Here is an 18702-nt window from a genome sequence, read left to right as displayed (position 1 = left end):
TGTTTTGATTGTTCATTTGTGCCTATGGAGGAAGATGTAGATGCCATTCTAGTTTCTATGGCAAGAAATAATATGGACACATTCAAATACAAAAACAAATAATGTTTCATGTTTGATAATTTGTGAAACAAATGTTAAAAAATCTACCTCTTTCGACCAATGGGAGCTTGCAAATGTGCGGAAATGATGCTGCAACACTTGTTGAAGCTTCAAAAATCAGTCTTAAACTCTTATTTGATGTTGGAAGCCAAACTTTCTTCAACCTGCTAGCAAAAAATTAATGTTTGCTACACAAATGAGGAGAAATGATCCAACTTTATGTTTTAAAACTCACTTTTAGGGTTTTATTTTTATTTTTTAAGTCGCAGAATTGAAAATTTTATGAAATTTTGCAAAAACAAATCGAATTTTGGGCCGCTGGACGCCTGGGTCTGCCCTGGTCTGAACCAGCCCTCCCAATCATGAACCCTAGCCGGACCCACATGCGGAATGGACTAGGACCCAGACCAAGGCCGGATTGGACCGGTACCAAGGGCCCAGAGGGGTGAACCTTGCAACTCAGGAAAATAAGAAAGACACAGCATGCTGTTTGCTGTATTTTTATTGTGTATGCTCATGTGCCAGTTATTATTTAATTTCAAGTTATGTAATGTATGAAAAACATTCAAGTTCAAATTGAAAATTACCCATTTTCTATGTAGCTGAAGTACTTACATTTTTGGTATATGTAATCTTCTATAGTTTTCCTTGCTTTTCAACCTATAACTGTCCTTTTCCAAGGTCTGCCCTTTATTAGGTTATTTGTGTGCTTTCAAATTGAATCTTCTGGGAACATGATCAAAGGTGGTTTGTTGTATCAACTTGCTCAACTGATTCACTTGTTTTAGGGCCCTTTCCAACTGCACTTTAGTATGATTCACTTCTCTATGATTAGTATAATTAATTGGGGATGCCCCGCATGCTTAGAGATGCTGGATGTCTGTTTTATTGTATATACTAAAAATAAAAGATCTAATGCTTACTTAAGTGCCCATGGTACTGCTTTACTATTGGTTGTTTTAGGGTCTTAAGTGAGCTTCTCATCTCCAGCTCTTCTTGGTTTGACTTTTAGCATGCCATCACTCAGTTGCCTAGCTCCTTAGCATATATCTGGTTATAGAATGTGGTTAGTTCATCAAAAGTTTTCAACAACAAATCAAGGTTTATTTCATTGCCTCTAGTCTTGATATGAATAATATCATAATTTTTTTCTAGGGGACTTTCTGGAGGAAGTGCTTTGATTCCTCCTAGGATCTCCCAGTGTGGCCTCTCCCACCTTTGATACTGTTTGGCTAGCATTATCATTTCTTTCACAGTGTCCGATGATGGTTTAGACAACTCGCCCATTTCAGACACAGACAGGGATATTCAGTGACATTTTCTTGCAGTCTTCACTGGCACATGGTTTTGGGGCTCTTGTTCACGCTTCATTGCTATTTTTGTATTACTATTTGTTAGATGCACAATGCTTTATTTTGTTTTGTGTGCTTTTATTATTTTGCTTCTAGTGTTCTCACTTCCTAGAACTTTTTATTGTTAACTGCTGTATTTTCTATTTCGAGTGACCTACTTTTGATCATCTTTGGACATTAATATAATTTCTTTCTTTCTATTTGTATTTCTCAGTAAATTAGAAATGTCATTGGAGATAATTAATGTATTTTTCAATTAGTAGATTTTAAAGTCCAGTTTTGAATTACAATTATGAAGTTAATTCTGTACAGATTCTTTTATTAAATCAAAGGTATTATATCTTCTCACTAAAGATTTATTTGGTAAGTGTATAGGCCATTGCTTTGGATGCACAATAATAGAGGATTCGTCTAAAATTTTCTTTGATAATTGGCTGGGTTTGCATATATTTACTTTTTTTGGCAGGGTGACATATTGTTCCTGCATATGAGTAAAGCACCCATTCGAGCAGGAGAGATTGTTGTATACCATGTTGATGTATGTATTTTTATTCCATTATTTTTTATTTGGACAAAAAACAAATAAATTTAGTAACTGTCGAAAACCAAAGATCATGCAATTGAACAGATCAAGCCTGTCAGTGGAGAGAGTATGAATTCATATAGAAATTGATAGATTGCCAAACACACAGAGCAGAATGTACAAGATCAATTAGAAAAATACATAAAGTATAATGCTATACGCTCTTTAGAACCACTTTCCTAACTCATCATCCTAGCCTGACACATATTAAATTGGAATTATACCGATCCTTGATAAGAGCTATTTCTTGTATGCTGCAAATCTAGCCTTTGCTTTTACCAAATTGTTATGAGTTCTTCAGGATTGAATTGCATTTTTCACATGATTTTGCAACTGTATGTGGTTGAACAGTATGCCCATTTTCTGTATTCATATTGTATTCTAAAATATCTGCATGGTTGTATGTGATTACTTATTATGAGTTCTTGGTTGAATTTTAATATTTATAGTAATAAGTTTGTCTTTAACAAACCTATTTATTACTTTGCTTATAACCTTTAACCTCTCAAAATTCCTCACATTCAAAATAGCTTATCATATTTCAGCTCTACTAATTACAAACCTTGAGGCTGGGATAACATTCATTAGGTTTTATGGTTTTGATTACTTACTCTAAAACCTCCTTAGCAAATACATTAACAAACATTTATATATTCCCCTCTAAATGCATAGAAATCTAGAATTTGAACCCCTTGTATAAGGCATTGGTCATATGGGGAAGCAGTTGGATTGAAGCTAGTGAAATGAACCATCACATAGAATTAACTGCCATTGCTTAGACTTGCACTTATTATTCAGGATTTCCCAGGAGGTCACCATCACACAGCATCAATTTAATCTATCAACAATGGCCTTTTATGGACACTACCTCCAACATGTGTTTTGGCTGTCAGGAAAAATCTTTAGGACACACATCCTTTAGTGATATTGGACGATTTAACTTTTCCTTGTACTAGACCCATCACAGAAATTGTAAAGCTGTTCCAACTTTTCCGGACAACTCTTTAAACGAAAAAATGTGCGAAGAATCGTGGAAGCAGTTTCTCTTGCCAAATATTTGTCTGCCATAGTATTTGAACAGCAACATCTAGTATGGCTCAATAATCTACTGAACATAAAATTTGTGGCTGCCATGCTGTGATATTTCCACACAAAAACATCTAAGCCCTTTACATTCAAGCATTAAGACAAAATATGTTGATCACCAAATCACCTTTATTTCTAAGAAAATAAAATCATCCTTGCAATAAACAATACTTGATCCCTGTTGGATCATAGTTTTATGATCTAGTTAGCTTAAACTAAAATCATTTAGGAACAAGTACTCTTAGTACTTTATTCCATTTAACATAGCTCATCAGCATAGATCAATATTGCATAAATTGATAGAGAGACACTATAGTGGTGCCCAGAGATATTATTTGGTGCTTGCATAAGAAATTCAAGGCAATTTTCCAATTTATAATCTTTTTTAGAAGAGAGTTTTGGTACAAGTGTATAACCCCTCTCAAAGGGCAGCCCACCTAGAAGATTGGGGCATATGCCTTTTACCTTTTAAGCCTGTGTTCATACATCCGTTTTTTAGTGCACACATGTTTTCCAGAATCACCCTATAAGGAAAAATGTCATTTGAGAATTCAATAGTGGATTAAGTGCAACCCTGACAAGCTAGGATTACCTTATTATGACTTGGAGGAAGCCCTAAGTCTCTTTGGACGAAATGTACATGAATTATTTTTTTCAGAGAGAAAATGTAGAATCTAGATATATATTTGCTTGATTCCTAGGTTTCAGAAATAAACAATAATTCACTACAATTACATAGAACACCAAACAACATTTGTAAACCCTCCAATGAATGCAAACAGTACCAAATTTGCATTACAAGTCTCTGGTTAGTTTGACCTAGATGATCACATGCACCTGGAAATTTAATTTAGAAATTCAGAAAACAATGATATGATCATAGATTGGTCAACTGTAAGTGGGCAATTCAGTGACTAACTTAGACTCTCCTTCCACTCAGATCTGGACCGCATTAATTTCGTGTGAATGAGGTTTTCAGACTGTCATACCAGGTACTCTGTAACAGATCAGGACTTCGTTTGTTATCCAATGGAACGGTTTCAGATTTGACCAAGATCTGGAGCTAAGCATGTGTTGTTAATACTCCCGAGTGCTGAAGGAAATCCCAGTATTAACTGTAGCTTGGTGTGTGTCAACTCAGATGCAGATCTAGGTGTGGGAGTGGCTGGTGATCTCCCTGGAGTGGCGTGTTCATAATCCTATGATCACTGCTTTTGCTGGTGGCTGGTTCAGACTGGGGTTCAGACTGGTTATTCCAGCAATCTGTCCTTTTTTTGAGCTCCCAACTACCATTTCTGCTCTGCTCTCCATATCTGCCAACAATGAGCTTTTGAAATTGCTGGTAGGAATGCCCAGCAGGTGACTTAGTGGCCTGTAACCAGGTGATATTCAATAGAACTCCAAGCTTAAACAATGGCGAGTAATGACTGTTGAGGTGCCGACGATCGCCATAGATTTGTCGTTAGTGCTCAATGATAGATTCAGTCCGATGCCTTGGCATTGAAAGTCGCCAAGCCTGGTATCGAAATGTTGACGATAAGTGGAGTCACTATGGACATCTCTGTCCGTTTTAACATTCTATATTCAAATTCAAATTCGGGGAGGAGAACATGTTGTGGAGGATTCTCTCCGGCGATCGTAACATTTTATTAGCAAATGAAAGTGACGGAGTTCGCTCGTGGCTAGAGACATCGACAAGGTGGCATCAAGCATTCTAAGGATTCAACGAAGCAACGCGAGTCGGTACGCGTGCTATCGACTGCTCAGTATAATGGAAGGTTGAGATCGAGCAACAACATAGTGGCGAGTTTTGTGATGATCACATTAAGCCGTACAGAAATGTGAAATGTGTGCGTATGGGGACAAAAGCGAATGGAGGCATGTAACGATCAAGAACGATGGAGAAGGCCTCCGTGCAATAACGCCTTGCAACAGCTCTCACATCAACCTAGAAGCTTCGAGAGTCACATGAAGGATTCGTTTCGCTGAAGCCTGCATAGGCATCGGATGATATTGCAAATGAAGGTCCAGTTATTCGAGTTCTTACTTATGTCACTCTTGAAGATCATCTGAAGTTTGTCCTAGGATGGGCACTGTAGCTTAGCATTCTGGCACACCCTGCTACAAGTGGATTTTTGTCGCATTTATGTGGTTGGTCCATCACTTTGTTGTGGATGGTATTAAAGGCAGTTCTTCAGATGATGCTTAAGCTATGCTTAGAGCAAATATTGTGGACATGTGATGAGTGATGGCAAGGGCCAAAGGCCACGCAGCCATCAGATCATCACTAGGTGCTTTGGTGTGATCAATCCAAGTGAATGGAAATTCCATTGCTGAGCAAAATTATAAAAGATAAGTACTCTTTATGTTTGAATAATGCTACATCATTGAATAGTGAATCATGTATTTACATTTCCCCTGACTATCATTATCTCTCTCTGAAATGCTTCCAGGACGAATTAGAGATTGCATTCAAGGAAGGAAGATTGCTTGCATTTCTTCGCAGAGGAAGAATCAACATTCAGAGGGAGTCTGACATATCGCCAGAAGTAACCTTGGAGGAAGAGATTAGAAGGTTGATATCTGCTTCAGAGGGAGCTTGACATTTCAACTTCAGAGGAAGCATGACATTTCAACTTTAGAGGGAGCTTGACATTTTAGCTTCAGAGGGAGCTTGACATTTTAGCTTCAGAGGGAGCCACATCATCATGAAGATTTGGTTAATGCATTTTTCTCTGTGATGGAGAAATTTGAGGTAAAAGCCCTTGTTAATGAGTTCTTCTCTATGAGGGAGAAGATCGAGGTGCAATCCCTTGTTAATGAGTTTTTCTTTGTGAGGGAGAAGTTCGAGGTGCAATCCCTTGTTGATGCATTCTTCTCTGGGAGAAGTCTAAGGTAAAGCCCGCATTCCACCCTCCGCGAGTAGGTATAGTGGATCCACCCTCTGCGAGTAGGCATGGTGTAGATGCATTCTTCTCTGGGAGAAGTCTGAGGTTAGAGCCCTCGTTCCACCCTTTGCGAGTAGGCATGGTGGTAATGCACCCTTCTCTGGGAGAAGGTTGAGGTGAAAGCCCTCTTCCACCCTCTGCGAGTAGGTATGGTGGGTATCATGGAAGAAATTCCATGATGTGCTTGTTCACCCTCTGGGAGTAGCTATGGTGAATGTATTATTCATGGGAGTAGCCATGGTGGTAGTCACTATGTGACTTGGTTATTCAGAAGGAATCCTCCCTAGCTAAGAGGGAGTGTTGTGTAGGTAGGTCTGGATCCCTTCTAGGACCGACCTAGTGCACAAAATGCCAAGTAGCATGTCAGCCTTGGCATTTGGATATCTCAGTTGTATGAGTCTAATTTGGGGCAGGCCCTATTTGGGCGGACCACTTATGTGTAACTTGTGATTAAGTTAAATGTAACTTGCAACTAAGGGAGACTCATATGTAACTTGTAATATATAGGTCTGACCCTATCCTTGGCACCAAAAGTATATGGCCGACTTGAGGTCTATTAGGAGGTATTGATTCATATATATGCAAGGTCATGATTGCATCAATAGAGATGAATTCAATAACGTGAAGGTCATGTAGTGTGCTCGGGGGTGACGATAAGAGCTTATTGTCTATGGTTGGGAAGGCAACAGATCTGATGTTTGCTTGTGTTTAACGAGCACTACCATAAAATCAACACCAACTAGCAACATTTTGAGAAATATCCCAAAATCACAGCAATTTCTAGATGATTTTGCCTAGCTAGCATAATTATATTTGTACCTGTTTGATTTAAAGCTAGCGCTTGAAAAAAAACAATCCAGGTCAGGAAAATCAAAAAAGGTATAATTTTAAAATTAATGTTAAAGTATTCAAACTAGGTGCTCATAAGAGAGTTTGGGTCGGCCCAAAATAAAAAAATATTAATATTTAATATATACATTAGTGTTTAAAAATATTTTGAAAAACTGCCGAGTTGGCCCTATTAGGATAGGGATATGACAATCCTCCCTTCCCTAAATTGGTTTTCCTCAAGCAACTTCAAGCTCAAGTGTTCAAAAATGTCCATTCCTTCCCATGTAGCATCCTCGAGTGGAAGGTTCTTCCATTTCACCAAATACTTTAGAATAGTTTTGTTTCTTGGCTTCTTTTTTGTCACATCAATGATAGCTTCATGTTCTAAAATTGATTTCCCTTCATCATCAAGCGATGGCAGCTCAAATGATGGTGTAACTTGCCGTCCAAGGGCATTCTTCAAGCATTATACCTGGAAAATATTATGAATTATGCTATTGATTGGAAGCTCCAACTCATATGCAACCTCGCCAATCCTCCTTATGATCTTATAGGGTTTATAAAATTGTGGTCTCAGCTTCTCAGCACCACTTCCCTCGAGGGTAGATTTTTTGTAGGGCTATAACCTTAAGAATATCATATCTCCAACCTCAAAATCTCTCAGTTCGGTGGCGATCAGCATACATATTTTGCTGGTTTTGGAACTGCTACAGGTTCTCCTTGAGTGCCTTCACAATGTCAAAGTTTTGCTGAATTGAATCTTTAGCTTCTAATACTGTACTAGTAGAAAGAATCGAATCCATGAATGAAACATCATAGCCATAGGGTGCCTCTAAAGGAGTTATACCTATAGACATGTGGTGAGTAGAATTGTAGCAATGCTCCCCAAAGTGCAACCATTTGACCCATGCTGTTGGCTATCTTGTAACATAGTTCCTCCAATAACCTTCTATCCATTTGTTTACAATTTTTGTTTGTCCATTGGTTTGAGGATGATAGCTTGTACTTGGGATCAATTTTGTGTTGGCTAATTGAAAGAGCTCTTGCCAAAATAAGCTGGTAAATCTGTTGTCCTTGTCACTTACAATGTTCATTAGCAGCCCATGAAGTCGAAAAGTATCTCTACAGAACAGATCAGCCACTTGTAGAGCTTTGTACTCTGAAGATATAGCATGAAAATTAGCATATTTAGTGACCCTATCAACAACCACATTGATACGATCCTTACCTTGCACCTTTGGTAGTCCAGTGATGAAATCTATGGAGATACTCTCCCATTTCTTATTTGGAATGGGTAGGAGCTGCAATAAATTGGCTGAAAATACATGTTCTATCTTATTTTGTTCCCAAACTAGACATTTCCTAACATGCCTTAACACATCACCTTTGAGCCCCTTCCATGAAAAACATTCCTTCACTTGCCTAATGTCTTGTAGTACCTTGGATGACTAGCAAGTGGCGTGTCATGGCATGATCTCAAAATTCTCTCATTCACCTTCAATTCCAGTACAAGATACACCCTATCCTTGTATAGGATGAGGTCATGAACCACTCTATACCACAATGTCAATAGCAAATGTGTTCTTGGTCAGCAATTATAGAGACCTTTCAATAAACAAATATATTAGTCATAGACCAAAAATAAGGTTTCCTAAAGTTGCCTTAACATTCTCAATGTCAAAATCATAGGCTTGCAACTTATTTACCCTTTTTGGTTGTCTATCATTCAAGTCCTTTTGATTGAGGAAGAAATTCAAGTTGTTATGATCCATTTTCACCACAAACCTCCTACAAACCTAGTGTTGCCTGAATTTGGTCAATGCATGCATGATAGCTAACATCTCCTTGTCTTAAATAGAGAAGCTCTTCTTCGTCTTCTTGAGCTTCCTACTCTCAAATGCTATGGGATGTCAATTTTGTATCAAAATTGTTCCAATCCCATCCTTTAAAAGATCACATTCTAAGACAAAAGGAAGTGAGAAATTTGGTATAGCCAAAAGAGGACATGAGCTCGTTACCTCCTTGAGCTTGTCGAAAGCTCTCTGTGCTGAAAGGCTCTAAGATAAGGCTCCTTTCTTTGTCAAATTTGTCAATAGGGCTGCAATTTGAGAAAAGACCTTCACAAACCTACCATAGTGGCTGCAAAGACCCAAAAATCCCCTTAAGTGTGATAGATTCCTTGGTCTAGGCCAATTCTATATCGCTTTGATCTTTTCCTCACCCACGCGACAAATTCTTTGGTCTAGGCCAATATTATATCACTTTGATCTTTTCCTCATCCACGCTAGGGCACTGATTTTAAACCCCATACATAATATTTCAGTCAAGCCAAACTCATATTTGTATGCGTTAGCATAGAGTGAATGTTGCTCAAGTATGCCCGCGCACCTCATCTATGTGCTTCAAGTGATCCTCCCATGTTTTACTGAAAATCAAGATGTCATCAAAGAAAACCAACACAATTTTCCTCAATTGCAAAATAATACCTGATTCATGCATGATTGAAAGGTGGTGGGTGTATAGGTCAACTCAAACGGCATGACCAAGGACTTGTCGTGACCATAGTGTCATTTGAAGGCTGTTTTGGCCACATCCTCATCTCTAACCCTTATTTGATGATACCTTGATCGTAAATCAAAAGGTCATCAATCTTGGGTATGGAATAGTGATTCTTGATTGTCTTTTTGTTGAGAGCTCTATAATCGATGCACATCCTCATAATCCCATCCTTTTTTTTTACCAACACTCTGGATGAAGCAAAGGGGTTGGAACTAGGTCGTATGTGCCCGTGCCCAATGTCAAATGACTCCTTAATTGCCTTCTCAATCTCTTTCTTATATCCCTTAGGGTGCTAATAATCATTGTTTGGAAGTCCTAAGCGTTCCAAGTGACTCATCTTCATTCTAAAAATCCTTGTGAAAACTCACACTTAGCCATTTTTTGTGTATTGTCGGACTTTGGTTATGGTTTTGAAACCATTGTTGGACTCTGACAAGGTTTTCACAGCCCAATCAATGCCCGATGAGGTTCCTTCTAAAGGCTTTAAGTCTCTGTCAGTTTCTCTCTTTGGTTTTGAAAATGTTATTGGACTTCGACGAGGTTCTCAAAACTCGTTTGGAGCCTGTTGTGACCATTTCACACATCGCCCCATTAAAATGGGGACCCCCTCTTTTTGCTTTTGTTTTGCCTGTTCTTCTCTCTGTTTTTAGGGTTTTGAGTGAGTGAGTGAGTTGTCTGGGCTAGGGCTAAGCCTTAGGGGTTTCTTTTGGATATTTTTCAAGCTGAGTCTAGTCAAATTTTGAAAGCTATTAAGCATCCTCCCGAGGATTGAGATTGAGTCGATAAGGTGAGTATGTCGGGAAGTCAAATAGGTCCCAGATTAGGTCTAGTCAGGGTTTTTTTGGGGTAAAATTCAAATTTTGTCTAAGTGTTAGTATTTTGAGGATGAAATTGTATATTCTTGCCTAGGTAAATTTTGATCAAATTTCGGAGGCAAGATTATACCTGAAACAACAAAAGTGCTCCTGTCGTTCACTGGAGGCCCAAGGCGAATTTCATTCTAAGTGCAATTTCTGATTTTGCGAGAGCTTGCTAACCGATTCCGGGCCTTGAAGATGACCTAACTCTGCCTTGTGAAATGATTGGAGACCTAAATTTTGAATATTTTAACCAGAAAGGACGAAAGTGCTCCCGTCCCTCACCAAGGGACCAGAGCACAAATGTTATTTTATGCATATTTGTCACTGACTTTTCTATTTTGTTTTGTGCAGGGTCTTCCGGAATGATAACTGGACACGACTTGATACTTTTGAAGATTTTGAAGGCACAAAAATGGTGAATTTTGAAGGTTGAAGGAAAAAGTGGTCCCGTCCCTCTCCAAGGGACCAAGGCAAAGTGCTCCCGTCCCTCACTGAAGGACCAAGGCGAAAAGACTTATTTGAGCCATTCCTGGCCTTGTTTGGTCAAATTGAAACATCAAAGGCATAGTGAAGGACGAAATGAACATGATAAAGCATCCAAACTTGATTGAAAACAATGAAATGATGAAGTTTTTGCCTAGAAGGTAAAAAGTGCTCCCGTCCCTCACCGAAGGACCAGAGCACTTTTCTTTATATGCAGAATTTTAGACCTCTTTTGGACATTAACTTTTATTCATAGCATGAAGCAAGATGAAATCTTCTCTAGCAAAGGAATTTCGAGGTGAAAAGTGAGACATTTTGGCTTAGAAGGCAAAAAGTGCTCCCGTCCCTCACTGAAGGACCGGAGCACTGAATTTCAAATTCGCACTATCTTTGCAAGGTTAAGGTGATTTTATGATTTGAAGAGGTTAAGGGAGGCATGTTTTGTCCATTGAATATAATTTAAGCGGTTCACAAAGGAGTAAATCAACCCAAATGACAAAAAGTGCTCCCGTCCCTCACTGAAGGACCATGCCACTTTTTCGAGTTTCTCTTCTTTGTTTGATATTTTATGGCAAAACTTGACTTGGATGGGAAGGACTAATGATGTTTTATGCCTTAGACGCAATTGAGAGGTTTAAAGAACAAAGAAGTATGCCAAGATGTAAAAAGTGCTCCCGTCCCTCTCCAAGGGACCAGAGCGATTTTCCGAAAAAGGGTAAATTTCCTGCAAGGCCAAGGCAAGTTTGTGATTGAAATGAATGGAAGAGGACATGATTAGCCCATTGAAGATAATTTGGGAAGCTAGTGAAGGACGGATAAGCTTAAAGTTGAAAAAGTGCTCCTGTCCCTCACTGAAGGACCAGAGCACTTAACATGTTATCTCGCCTTTCTCGCCAATTTTGGACAAATTGAGGCCAAGGCGCAAGTTTGAAAAAGTGTTTAAAATGCCTTGAAGTGGAATTGAGATGCGAGAGTTGCAAATTTTGACGACAACTGGCAAAAGTGCTCCCATCCCTCACCAAGGGACCAGGGCGCAATTTCCAAATATGACCATTTACCTTGCATTTTGAAAGGATATTTTTATTACCAAGGCTCAAGATGGAGTGAAATATGATATTCTACGCCTTGAGGGTAAATTGAAGATTACTGTGATCAAGAATTCATGCAGTGGACTAAAAAGTGCTCCCGTCCCTCACTAAAGGACCAGAGCGCTTTTTATGAAACCAACAAATTCCCTCCGAGATTATGCTAAGGCAAAGTTGTATGAGATGGGAAGGATTTTCTAAAACATGGTGAACAAAGGTTTGACTTTAAAAAATTGAGAATCCTAGCCTAAAAATGAAAAAGTGCTCCTGTCCCTCTCCAAGGGACCAGAGCGCTTAACATGTGCATTCTTTATTTTTTGCCATATCCCAACGTTGACATCCTCCAAATCGCATGAAATGCCAAAATCATCAACTTCGAAATATTTGAAAAATTTAAATTAAATTGGCATTTAATAAAGGCGCATGGCATTTAATAAATTAATTTTGAGCCTTAGAAAATCGATTTTTTTATTAGAAAGGCATTTAAAATTAATTTTTATTAAATTAAAATTGAAAAAGGAGCACTTGAAGTATTATTTTTATCCATTTTATTAGGTCGGCCTCTTGTTTTTGCAAATTTATTTATTTTTTGGCCTATTTTGTCAAGTCGGCCTATAGGGAAATGAAATGGTGAGCGCCCTATATAATGGGGGTATTTTGAGCAATTTTAATCATCATTCATTCATTACTTCAAGTGCGATTTGAGGAGCAAGGAAGCAGGTGCGAAATCTGGTTTAGTTGGAGCGAATTATCTTAAGTGTTGAAGACTAAATGTGGTGGAATTGATGCTTGAGAAGACTAAAGGAGGCGCATTTTGCTAAAGGAGGACTTCGATTTGCATTTTGCCTAGCCAAAATTCACCTCATTTTTGCATCATTTTTTAGAATTAATTCTCAAGTGGAGGTATGGCGATATCATCCTAGTCCCAATGTTGAAATTTTGAATTTTGAACTTCAAGTTTTTTAAAATGGCGTAGTTAATTAGGAAATGATAACTCAAGATTTATCATGAAGTTTCCTAATTAAAATCGTTTGTCTTCCTTTCTACTCTATATTTCTACGTTGCAAAATATATTACTCATTATGAAATGTTGTGTAGGTGTCAAGATGGTGACCCCAAAGACAGGAGCATCCACTAGTCGTCCAACCCTCATGAAGGAAGATCAGAGGAATGAAGAATTGGAGACCAAGATCGTGTCAAAGTGGAGCAACATTGGAGATACCAACTTGGGAAACTTCAGTGTGAAGAAGTTTCGAGAGGTCCCTTACATTGGCAAGCCATCACCTGTCGCAAAGAGAATAATTGAAAGTGGCATCATCAAGGCGGCCGGTTTCCCTCCAGCAGTCCAGTGCCATGAGCTGATGATCGAGTGTGCTCGCCATTACGACACACAATCAAGATCAATCGTGTCCAAGGAAGGGAACACTTTGGCGTACCTTTCAGAGGAGGCTATAAGTGAAGCTCTCCATCTTCCAGAGCATAAAGATATGATTTACAAGAGCCTAGAAGGAGCTAGGTCGATGTATGAAGATGATCCCGACTCTTGCTTGAGCGTCATCAATAAGAGTTGGTTACTCAAAAGTCGTCCTCGCCTAAGCAAGATTCCCAACACACCACATAGGATCAACTTCCAAGAGGAGTACAGAGATTTGATAACTTTGCTCAATCGAGTTACAGGGGCTCCTGAGGCCTTCTATTTTGAGAAGTGGATGTTCTACTTCATCCAAGTGATAGTTCAAGGAAAAGGAACGATTCATTGGGCTAGAATTATTAGCCATTGCTTGGACGTGCAGTTAAGAAGACTGAAGGCTACCAAGTCATTTCACATGAGCTCATACGTCATATATGCCTTGATCAGGAGTTTCGAATATGCAGGACTACCTCACAGAGGAGTGATCGGAAGAGGACCCGGAGAAGTTAGAGTTTGTGAGTCTTATGTTCATTTGCATCATCCACCAGGAAGTGACTACAAGTTAGTCAATGATACCTTCACGATGAACATCACTAGGATATTACAAGGCGGGATTCACAATCGACTATCTCAAGATGCACAAGAACTTATAAAGAGGTACGGTGCTTGGTTCATCCAGTTTCAAAAGTTTACATATATCAGAGTCCATGGATGTCCTTCACCCCCCTACATGTTGCCGAGGTATCCGACAGACAAGATAGTGCTACTTGAGGTGGCTAGGCAGTTGGCAGACTATGCGAAGACATTCAGACACAGGCATAGAAATGGAGCTCCCGTGCCCATCATATTGGGGAATTCAGTTGAGGTATGTCCTAATGCTCTAGCCTTGGATGATGCAGAGAGGGAGTTGGCCTCATATTCATTCACGTTCTTTGCCTTGAGGGAGAATTTTGACCCTTATGGGTATATAGAGGAAACATATGGTAGGAAATACAAGCACGAATTTCAGGTAGAAGACTTTTGGATGAATCTCTCAAGTGATTTAGAAGTGAAAAGAACGATGCATTCCAGATTACCTTTAGATTTCATCAGGAAATGCAAAGTTTACAGAGTGGCCGATCAAGCTCAGGACAGTGGCAGACATCTCCAGTCATCCTATGATAGAGAAGACAAGGCAGTGAAGATAGATTGGAATGAGCCTGAGATTACGGATTTGAGAACTTTGATGGCTCCAGTTTTGTCATGTACTCGCAGATGGGTGGATGTACAACATCAAAAGTTAAGAGAATAGAACGTACCAATGACTTATACTTTGGAGGAAAGACCAGAAGGAGGAGCAAGCGCAAGTGAAGACAATTCTCATCCTAGAGGCGCGAAGAGGAAAGAAAGACCCGAGAAGAGGGAACCCTCCAAGAAGAAACAAGAGGCTAATCGAGATCGCTCATCAGGTACATCATCTCGACATGAGAAAAGGACAAGTCAAGTTGAAGGACAAGAGATGACGATGCCTGAGGTGGATGAATCTATGGAGTCAATAGTACAGAATGATAGACCTGAAAGAGGGAAGGCACCTCAACATTCATCAAGTCGATCTCCCCAAGTCAATGAGCTACATAAAGACAAGAATGATGATGAAGTGACATCTCCTCTCCGAGAAGAAGAACCATTGCCTAAAGAAATACAAGTCAGAGAGACAAGATCCGCCATTCCAGATTGGTTGAAGGAGAGATTGACAAGGGTGATTGTGATTGAGGATGAAGATAATGTGATTGACTTAGAGAGCCTTGTAGGGAATTCTCAGGAAGTAACGGAGAGGAAGAAGGCCACCAAGATGTCCAAGATGATCAGAGATGAGACAGGGTCCAGGAAGTTACAGATAGCTACACCAGCAATGGACAAGTATGAAGGTGAAATCCTTGCAAAGGAGTATGATGTAGAAACATTTGAACTTGGCCCACTCACTGCTGAGCAGGCACTGGATGAGGCAACCGATTCATTTGAGGCACTTAAAGACAAGCTTAGGGAAGAAATGGAAAAGAATAGAAAGCTTGAAAGAGAGGTTGGTGCTTGGAGAGGCTACTTTAGCCATCTCAATCAGCCCTTGGGACGTCAAGATCCAGCAGTGTCTCCTGTGCAAGCACTTCCCCTTGAATCAGTTGGCGAGGCAGAGAGAGTCAAGAGCTTGGTTCAGCTTATGAGCTCTTGGATTGACAAATCCCACACAGTTGCCGTTGAATTTGCAACAAGATTGATGCAGACAATCCACCGAGCTATCCAGGTCCTTGAGATCGTCCACAACCTGATGATAACAGTAGCCGCTTTCGCTCACACTAGAGATGTTATCATTCCTGTTCTACAAGTAATCAGGCAAACACCAAGGAAGATCCTAGCACAAGAAAAGATAATGGATGGAGGAGCTCATAGTTTACTTCAGTGGTCAACCCTACTTCAGATGAAGGAGGTTCTTTTCGAGAACATCAGCACCAAATGCAATCAAGTTGAGGGCGTCATCCATCCAATTCAGGACAAGGTGTTTGAGGTGTTATGTACCATTCTGGGCAGAAGGATTGAAGTTGAGACAGATGTGGACCTTCAAGAGTTGGAAGAAAGGGTCAAGGTCATCTTTTGCAAGGATGAGAATGTCATCACAGATGGGCAACGGGATCAAATGTTCGCTACTATGCTTCTGATTGAGAAGATCAAAGAACTTGAACATGGATGGGATGCGGCTCTTCTCAAGGCCTTTGATTAGGTTATCCACTTGGAGGAACGAATGAGGAATCTTCCCGAGATTCCTATTGCTGAGATTAAAGGAATTGTGTCCAGATTCATTGCATATGCTAAGAAAGAGCATTGGAAAGGGAATAAGGTTCTAGAAGAGAGGTTGTTGTAGATGATGTGGCGCCTTAATTATCATTGGTCTATGTTTCCTAGATTTTTGTGCCAATTAAATATTTGGCTATGCATTTAATATTGTTCAATAAAAGGGGAACTTTTTGTAACAAACCCTAATTAGGGTTTAGGTGTCAGAATCTCAGCCGTTGATCTTCTTCCGATCTAGGCTGTTCATTGTAATTGAGGATGCTATATATACCCTCACTCATTTTCATTTTGTCATTAGATATTAGATGAGAGATTAGAGATTAGATATTAGATATTAGATGAGAGATTAGGGATTAGATATTAGATATTAGATGAGAGATTAGAAATCAGATTTTAGATATTAGAGAGAAAGTTATTTTGTAGCAAGATTGAGCATTGAAGAAAGAATTTCAAGCAATTGTTGTCTATTTTGGCTTTGAGATCAATAAAATATTGAAGTTATGGTGTTTTATTGCAATTCTTGTGGCTATCTTCATGGTTGTTTACTTTCTTGAATCAATCTCAGTCGAAGTAGTACTTAAGTTTGAAGGACTAAGTGTTGAACTTGATCTTTGGTGAGATTCACGTTCCAAACCACTAGCTTCTTACTGATTGTAAGGACGCCTTGTGTGGTCAACTGGAGATATATAGATTGCTTGAACCTTCGATCATTATTGAACTATTGATATGTACCTTCATGGTAGTGTCTGTAATTCTTGATGATTCGAAAAATCATTAATCACCTTAGAAGATTGCATCAATTCCAGTAAAGTTGTAATTCCTTGGCAATACTGAAATTGGTAGAATCTTACCAAGTCTAGCCTACATTGAGTCATTCTTAGGATTAGATTAGAATTCATCTCTTGCAAACCCTACCTTTTGATCTTTTTTGAGAACTTGTTAGTTTTAGGAAATTTTTGTTCCTGCAATTCGGATACGTAAGGCCCCTTGATGAAACAGCATTCACAACGACCACTGGTGCTTATCCACACGTAGAGACCCTACATCGAAGAACCTTGGAGTCATCCTAATTGATCCTATTTCGCGACATCTTCAGCAATCAGAGGCTTTATTCAAGAGAGGATAAGGTACCCTTGGGTATTTTATTCTGTGTTTGATAGTGTACAAAATACACCTCAACAGAATTGGCGCTAGAAGGAGGGCTTGAACCACAAATCCGAGGAATTGAAGGAACAGTACTATCTCGAAAATTTACCAAAAAAAAAAGAAAAAAAAGTACACATTTCAAGCATGATCATGAATCACGATGGTGTTGCCACATGAAGGATTGAATCAAGTAGTGCAACCTAATTTGGAGATAGGCAACATTCAAGAAGATATTGTTTTAGGATTAAATCACCTAGCGTGGAACGCAAGGAGAAGCGAAGCTGAGTATAACAGAGTGAGGATCATCTTGGAACAAGAAGAAGACAGAGCTAAAGAACACCGAAGGGCTGCCGCTAGAGAGCTTCGTAATCAAAGGAACCTGCAGTAATCTCCGCAAGACAAATCTTCACGCCGGATCGCATTGGTTCTTTCTCGCCTGAGAAACATCAAAGAATATTAAGGTCGACACCAGGCGTCAAAAAACTGGGCGAGCTTCAGTTTACTTCAAGGTCGAAGCGAGTCAAAAGAGAAGATACTCCTAAGGAATTTGAACTAAGATTAGAAGAATCTCCTGAGTCATCACAAGCTCCGTCTCTTCAAGAACAAGTACAAGCGGCAATTCAAGCGAGTATCCAGGCGATTTCTCAACCGACAAGCCAAGCCTGTTCATCAAGTCTCTTGTCAAGCTTTCAAACTTCGGGAAGCACGATGGCTCACAATGCTCCTCCTGCTCATGTGCTTAACGGCGCTACTTGGCTGATCAACAACCCATCACCATCGGAATTTGCAATCTATCACGATATGCCAAAAAATCCAGAGCATTTTTGTTCCAAATTCAATGTCAGTGATTTCAATCGTACAACGGAGGATCATATCAAGATGTTTGAAGATCTTCTTCGTAACAGGCGAATCGAATATGGAGATGTAGCATGTAGGCTTTTTCCCTACTCATTGGGAGAAGAAGCGTACTTCTGGTTCATTCACTTGCCTACAGGGTCAATCAGGACCTGGGACGCGATGAAGGATGCATTTATTGCTAAGTTTGGTATACCAACCACGCCAGCTGAGCTGTATAGACAATTTGTTGAAATCCGAAGGAGAGAACATGAGCCCATCACTTCTTTCAACAACAGGTTTCACCGCGCATACACGATGTTACGACATCCCTACCTCATTGCTGACCCAAGGGAAATCTATTATGGAGCCCTAGACCATCTTACCGCCATGTTCGTGAGGACACATCCTATCCCGAATGATCTAAACACAGCATATGCAAAGGCTATTGAAGTCAGTAAGCACATGGGACAAAATATTACTGGGCCGCTACTACATATGGGACCTGTTGCAGCACCGAATCAAATGCAAGCAGTTGGTATGGCATTGGCCAACCAAACTCCAGTTATGAATCCTATTCCACAAACTAGTTGGTGCTTCAT

General features: G+C 39.6%; 1 protein-coding gene across 6 annotated transcripts in view; it reads left to right on the top strand.

Annotated features, from left to right (window-relative positions):
- The window catches only part of LOC131072694 (uncharacterized), a 98146-nt gene that overhangs the window by 11777 nt on the left and 67667 nt on the right, over positions 1-18702 (top strand). For all 6 annotated transcript variants that reach the window (XM_058008929.2, XM_058008928.2, XM_058008927.2 and 3 more), the window contains one exon: positions 1918-1989. In XM_058008929.2, coding sequence (XP_057864912.2) covers positions 1918-1989 — 72 coding nt within the window. The remainder of the gene's footprint in view (positions 1-1917; positions 1990-18702) is intronic.

Source organism: Cryptomeria japonica, chromosome 5 (assembly GCF_030272615.1).
Source record: "Cryptomeria japonica chromosome 5, Sugi_1.0, whole genome shotgun sequence".
Classification (NCBI taxonomy): Eukaryota; Viridiplantae; Streptophyta; class Pinopsida; order Cupressales; family Cupressaceae; genus Cryptomeria; species Cryptomeria japonica.
This window is presented reverse-complemented; position numbering and strand designations above follow the sequence as displayed.